Source organism: Camelus ferus, chromosome 8 (assembly GCF_009834535.1).
Source record: "Camelus ferus isolate YT-003-E chromosome 8, BCGSAC_Cfer_1.0, whole genome shotgun sequence".
In the NCBI taxonomy this organism is placed as follows: domain Eukaryota; kingdom Metazoa; phylum Chordata; class Mammalia; order Artiodactyla; family Camelidae; genus Camelus; species Camelus ferus.
This window is the reverse complement of record NC_045703.1, coordinates 45,552,053-45,559,558: the sequence shown is the minus strand read 5'-3', so window position 1 is coordinate 45,559,558 and position 7,506 is coordinate 45,552,053. Positions and strand designations below refer to the sequence as shown.

Genomic DNA, 7,506 nt, shown 5'->3' with positions numbered 1-7,506 from the left:
ACCCTTGTGATTGACTTGGGCTCATGTGAATCATGCAGGATAATCTCCCCCATTTTAAGAACCTTAATTTAGAGCTGCAAGTCCATTCTGCTATACAGAACATGGACACTTTTGAGGGGGCTTTATTCATCCTACTACAGAGGATATTCTTGGAGGGTAGAGTGGGGACAGGGTGAAGGTTAAAAAGCTCCTAGGTGACACTTGCAGGTAGTAATAACCCACATTTGTGGAACAGCTCACTACATGCCCAGTGGGCACCATCCTGGACCCTCTGTGAGCTTCAAACCATTAAATCTATGGTAATCGGTTTTCAGCCCAGGGCACCGAGAACCCTGGAGTTCAAGGGATAGAAAGGACCTGATATTTTATGTTCTTATTCACCTCACTTCACATTTGAGGAACTAAGGCTTGAAATTAAGAAATTAATTGAAATTGAATTAATTGAATTGGAGAGATTCAGTGATTCATTCAAGGCTACACAGCAAACCACTGGGGGCCTGTGGTGCCCTCCTCACCCAATCCAGGCTAAGAACACTGAGCTTCCCCTCTTCTCAATGGCATGCCTCATGTGATGGGCACACCCCCAAATTCTATGTTTAAATCCTAACTCCGTGTAATTCAGAATGCAACCATATTTGGAGATAGGGCCTTTTAAAAGGGGATTAAGGTGAAACAAGGCCTCTAGGATAGGGCTTGAACCCACACGATTGCTGTGGTCAGAAAAAGACAGGCACCAGACACGCACAGGGAGAGGGCAGGCCTTCTGCAAGCCCAGGAGACAGGCCTCAGGACAAACCAAACACCTTGATCTTGGACTTCAGATCCAAGAAAATCAATTTCTATTGCTTAATCCACCCAATCTGTGCTATTCTGTATGGCAGCCTGAGTAAACCAATATAGCCCAGACAGGCCACGGGCCTCAGAAGCTCTTTGAGCTGGAGGCAGCTAGGTCATGGTCCAGACTCCCGGGGTTTCCCAGAGAAAGAAATGCAGTTTATAAGTAATTTTCAACATTTATAAAAGCCTAAGAGAAATGTACAAACATGCAGTCTAACTAAAATTCCAGGTTTCATTGCTTTGGAGTGGAATTATATCAAATCAGTATGGTAACACAGCTATCTCATATTCATTAGCAACAGCAATGTGGTTTTGACTAATTAAAAATGGAAAAGTTTTAAATTATTTAATAAAGTTGATTTCTCTGATAAGTAAAAAACTCAGGCTTTTTAATGGCGAGGCGGTAGAACAGGAATCACCACTTTGAGCCCCCAGTTCCTTTATTTAAATCTTCCAAAAACCATGCTGTTTAATCCTCTTCAAATTACTAGAGCTTTCAGGAGTAAACTTAGCAAATTATATGGCTTTAGTCACTTGTCACATCAGGGGACTTGAGAGCCATTGTCTTCAAATCTGGGAGTATCACTGACATTTGTTAGATGCTATGTATCTGGTTATTTTCCTGAAAGTCACTGAAATTTTAAGTGAAAATGATCCTGAGTGTATTAGTCAGGGTTCTCCAGAGAAACTAAACCAATAGGAGATTTCTCTATCTATTTAGATGATACATAGATAGATAGATAGATAGATAGATAGATAGATAGATAGATACATACATACATACATACATACATACATACATACATATATTTATTTTGAAGGATTGGCTCTCCTGATTGTGAAGCCAAGAAGTCTTACAATCTGCCCTCTGTATGCAAGCCAGAGAAGCCTAGAAAAGCAGGTGGTGTAGTTCTTGCCCAAACTCAAAGGCCTAAAAACCAAGGGAGCCAATGCTGTAAGTCCCAGTCTGAGTCCAAAGACCCAAGGACCAGGAGCACTGATGTCCTAGGGCAGGAAGATGGATGTCCCAGCTCAAGCAGAGAGAAGGAATTCACCCCTGCTCTGCCTTTTTTGTCCTATCCAGGCCTTCGATGGATTGGTTTATGTCCATCTGCATAAGTTAGTGCAATTTTTGTTACTCAGTCTACCAATTCAAATGCTAATCTCTTTTAAAGACACACCCAGAAATCTGGATGCCCCTTAGCCCAGTCAAGTTTTCACATAAAATTAACCATCACGCCAAAAATAACAAAAGATGAAAACAGCTTAATTCAATTGGATGGACCTAGCTCTTTAACCTAATAGAAGCAAAGTAAAAAAGCCACAAAATGAAAAACCCCAGGGCATGTGGTAGGATATCAAGTACCTTCAGTTGAATGTATTTGAAAGTTTAAAAAACAGTACTTTAAGTAGAAATGTATTTTATTTAAAAAATAACAGCAAATGTATGAAGAACACAAACTGGTATTCACTGGAGGTTTATTAAATGCTTTAAGGTAAAATACTAAGCCCACTCTGTTACAACACACAGGCTTGATGTTCTAACAAGAAACACTGTGCCTCAGTTCAGGGAAGCTCGTGATGCCAATACAAGGTAGAATTGGGGGGAGCTACAAATACAGAGCTATCTTCCTTCTTCTCTCCCAACAACTGCAACTCTGATGTTCAGAAACGTTTAGGCATTGGGAAAAACCTGTAAAATTTCCTGAGTATTCCATTAAACAATTTTTAGAAATTATGTTACCTTAACGGAAAACATGAAAATTTTCTGATCGAAAAATCCACTTTAATATTTATTATCTTCAATAACCGAGAACCACAATCCTATACATTTATTATACCATAAGAAAGTCTTTGGAGTTATCATAAGGCTTTCCAGCACAAGGTAAATTTCAAGGCAATGGATCAAGGACTAAATTTTCTTCAACTACCAACTTAGTGATATGCGAAGATAAAAGAAATGTCAAGGTTACCTGACTATTTTCCAAATAACAGGATCTAAAAAATATTGGTGGAAGACAAGGATATGGGGATGAGTGGATATTGGATGATAACAGACATGATTAGGAAAAGGTACTGAGACTAGTTAGCACTAACTAGCATATATTTTCATTCATTACTCAACATTTTCTTCATATATATAGTTATTTCAAGGTAGCACTTCTAAACACTAAATTGGTTCATTCATTTGTTAAGTCAGTTGCAAAGAAATTTTGATTCTGAGTATCTAAAGTTATAGCTAATAGCATTTTGATATCTACCCCTAAGACTATCTGGCATTCTCAGCCTTGGCTCTTCAATAAATGGTTTCTTAATAAAATATCAATAAACTAGAACTGATGTTGAAAAAAAAATACTGTCTATCTAGAGCTCAGGGTACTCGTCACAATCAACTTTAGCAATTCTTATCAATTAGTTCACAAGGAACTAAACTAATTGAACCAGTACATACATGTCACCTTGCACAGAAGCTAGAACCTCCTTTTAAATAATTCAAACAATCCTGTATAAAAGCAATTATTCAGAAAATCACACCTAAGATTTGCATTCACACTCATTTATAAATATACAGTGAATCTGGGGCCTAAATTTGGTACTTCTGGTCCACACTTTCGTACCCTGCCTTTTCCAAATTGGACACTCTGCTCTATGAATATGATCATTGACGCAAGAACTTTAAAGAAAAGAAACTTTAATTTGGATGGAAGTATTTTGTATTCATACTAATAAAAGAGATCATGCTTTCAAAGGAGTGGGAAAAATAAAATCATATGTAATAATATAGAGTACTGTAATCATAAGTAATCCAAACATATAGCCACCCCCATTACAGAATTAAGCAGCCAGGTCTAATAATACACTACAAACCATTTGATTAAAAACGCTTATAACCAATGCTTTAACAAGGAAATGCTGGGGGAAATAGGTTCAAAGTAGATAGCCTTTTAAAATAATATATATATATTTTAACATTAAAACCTTGTTTCAGAAGTTCCCCGCTTCAAGTTGTTACTCAAAAACTCATCATGTTCAAAACTCAAATTATTGTGAGATCTTGAAATCATAAGAAGTTTCTCCTTATTGGTAAAGTCTTTCTTGATTGCAGCTTGGGGCACAAGCAACCTCTCCATCGGGTCCTCTTTGTTCTCCAGTTTCATATATCCTTTGCTGTTGCTTCGATCCAACCGAGGCCAACTTGGATGTTTCCGTTGCTCTGCCTGAACAGTTAGGGTGGAGTGACCCCTGTCTAAGTCTAAGGATTTTGAGTGTGATGAGAGCAAATGCAAGGATGTGTTGGACCCAAACTGTCTTCTAGCAGCCCCAGGAGACAAGAGCTGTCCAGCCCCAGGTCCAAGGGCCACAGAGGACTTGTACTGACTTGCCAATGACTCCCCAATGGAATTATTCCTTGGGAGCATCATACTGACCGGCTGGAAAGACTGACTGGCATTGGGCAAAGGGACCACAAGGGAGTCCATTGACAAATTCCTTGACCTACTTCTGAGGTTATCAGCATCCTCAGTGATGTTATCTATACTAGGCTCATCAATAACACAGTTATTTAGTTTGATCACAGGTAGTGTAAAAGCACTGATGGAGGATGACACAATTGATTTGGTTTCACATTTCTTAGGGCCACCGGTCTTATCATCACTTGTCTTGGAAGGAGGTGGATAGAGGCCACAAACAGAGGCAGAGCTGTCAGAGAGCAAAGGTGGCCTAAGATGCCCACAACTCTTACTTTCATTTAGTACAAGCAGCCCATCCTCCTCAACAGAGCTGTCCATCTGAAAATTGCTCCTAAAACCTGGGAAAGAAGCAACAGTATTTGCTGCCAGTCTGGAAGCACAGGAGTTCCCATTCTGTTTTACTTCCGTTTCTCCCATTAAACCAGTGTAGATGCCATTCATATGCTTTTGCTCCTTGATTCTTAGCGTGTGGATGTCGATGACTGTGGAGTAGATATCCCTCATGTGTATGATTTTGGTTTCTCTATCACGGTTCTCATGAAGAATGGCGTTAGCGCAAATGAAAATGAAAATGCCAATCCCCATTGTGAAAGGGCCAAGCATTTTCATTTTATCAGAATGCAAATGCTGCTCAAAGAAGCGAACCACCACACCACCTTGGTTCCGGATGACCTGAGTTTCGTTTGTTGACAATGTTGTCTCGGCATCGATAAAGTGTTCTTTTTGGGGCCAATATCCAAGGACTGCCATTGCAATTCCTACAATGGAGATAAGAACTCCTAAAATGAGGAAAAAGCCAGATGGGGAATAAAGCCGGATTTTGCCTCGAACCACCACAACATCGGCCCGAGGTCGGCGCCTGACAGGGTTTCTTCTCCTGGGCTGCAGGTGATGGGCTGAGGTTGACATGATGCTGGGATCTGGCAGAATCCTGCCTTTTCAAGGCAGCCAGGCCAGTTATCACCCCACCAGTTGCTATCATAGCTCAATCTTTTATTCTGAAAAGAAGAGAAAAAGATGATAATCTAAATATGTTCTCAGGTATGCTCATCAGTTCAACAATTGTTTATGTATTTTTGTTGTTGTTGTTTCATATAATCAATGGGGCACAAAAAGATCTTTTTAACTGACATAGTTTGAGTAGAAGTTTTGTTTATTGACTAATGTAAAATTCTGGAGATTCCCTTGGCACAACATTGTAAAATGATTATAAATCAATAAAAAATGTTAAAAAAAAATTCTGGAGATTCCCTTTTTTGGCTGAATTAATGTTTCTATTATTAATGAAATGTAAGCTCAAGGCATATTTTACTTAAATAATTTTATCACTTACATGAAACAGTTCCCTGATCTTAAGACGCATTCTCTCTCTCTCTCTCACACACACACACCATCCTTTATTATCTGTGTTAAATAAATAGAAATATCCAGAACACTTAAGAGGCCCCAACAAACCCTAGATTTTTAAATAGAAAACATCCCAGCAACTCATAGTTCTAAGATCACTCTTGTGAAAGTCACCAGTGAACTCTCAGCTATTACATTTAATTTCTCCTGCTCAGTTCTCGGCCTCCTTACTTCTCTGTTTCCATGGGTATTACTTGACCCTTCCTTTCCTGAAACTCACTCTTGTCCAGCTTTTTATGACACTAAGTCTTCCTAGCTCTTCCCTAACCTTGCCCACTGTTTCAATTTTGGCTCATCTTCCCTCACCTAAAAGGAGACTACCTTCCCCTGAGTGTCCTCTCCTTGGCCATCTTCTCCTTATGCCCTCCCTGGACATCCATATTCCTTCCTATGCCTTCTACCATTTCCTTTATGCTAATGAGTCCCAAGTCTATATTTCAAACCACAGCCTGAGTGTATTTGACATTTCCAACTTTCTGCTGGGGAACCTACTTTCATGCTCCACCAGTAAAACTGCTCCTCTTCCACTATGCACCACACAAAGCTGAACCCACCTTCCACCAGGACTACTTGACTTGTCTGACTTTTTCAGTGGTGTCAGTTCTCAGGCTTGACTCTTCACAGTTATCTTTACCCCACTCCCTTTCTTCTTCCTCTCATTTCCCAATCAGGTTCTAAATCTTAGAAATTTTCCCTCTGGAAAGTCTCTCAATTCTACCCCTTCATTTCAATTTTGCTCTTCTCAGCCTAGTACATTCTTCTTAACTCTTACCATTTAGTAACCAGTATAATAATCTCCCAACTGCTCTTCCAAATTCCATTTCTCTTCCCCCACAATCAAGCTTACATGCTGAGGACAGATTAATTATCCTCAAATACAGCTCTGAAGTTGTTTAAAGAGTGGAAGAATGGATAAAATATTCCCCACTACCTATTAAAGTTTTAATTTGAGATTTCAGATCCAGAGAATTTACCTTTATCTCTAACTGTTGTCTTTCATTTACATAAAACCAAAACCCAACAATATTGCCTGTACTCCATACTACACTGTTTCTGAGACGTTAATACGTTTCATCTGTCTAGACCCCCCTCCCCCCCCCATCGTATTTCTCGTATTATCATCTGGCTACTCATCAAAGCTCATATTCCACTTCCTTTATAAAGCTTCTCTGATTGACTCACCAAATCCCACACAAGCTCATTCCTCAGAGCATTTTAGCAAGTTTTCTATGGCACTCGCTGTATTATAATATCTTAGTTTTTCTACTTCTTGTGGTCAAACATCAAATTTAATTCATATTTCTCTTACCAGAAACATTTAATATAATATCTTACACACAGCTAGTGTCAAGAAATATTTTCTAAAATGCTCAGTAAGGGAGTAATACTTCTCCTGAGATTTGCTAGATGACTATCACATTACTATACTAACATTCCTAGTTAAAATTTTAAACAAATTTAATACCAAAACAAAAAGTAACATTTTGTGTGTTGGTAAAATATTTGTCATTATTTGTCATGAATAGTTCTCAAGCTGCCAAATCTGCCTGGAAGGGAACAGAGGATATTTTAAGACCCACAAGGTCTCTGGCAAATTTCTGAGGGTTTCTTCATGGCATTGAATTTCGTCTTGCAAAAAATCAAGCTCTCCTTTGAATTTCTATTTATGATTTCTAAATCATGTTTAAATAACAAGGTTGTGGATGGTATCTACAGTTTTAGCTAGCTGAACACGCTGCTGAGTAAATCCAGCCTTGCCTAGAGTCATCACTTGGATTAAAATGTTGGAAGA

General features: G+C 38.9%; 1 protein-coding gene across 1 annotated transcript in view; it reads right to left on the bottom strand.

Annotated features, from left to right (window-relative positions):
- Window positions 1–2,297: 2,297 nt before the first annotated feature.
- TMEM200A (transmembrane protein 200A) overlaps window positions 2,298–7,506 on the bottom strand; it is a 64,407-nt gene continuing 59,198 nt past the window's right edge. The window contains 2 exon segments of the mRNA XM_006180722.3: window positions 2,298–5,174; window positions 5,176–5,305. Of these exon segments, the coding sequence (XP_006180784.1) occupies window positions 3,810–5,174; window positions 5,176–5,289 (1,479 nt within the window). The 5' untranslated portion in view covers window positions 5,290–5,305 and the 3' untranslated portion in view covers window positions 2,298–3,809.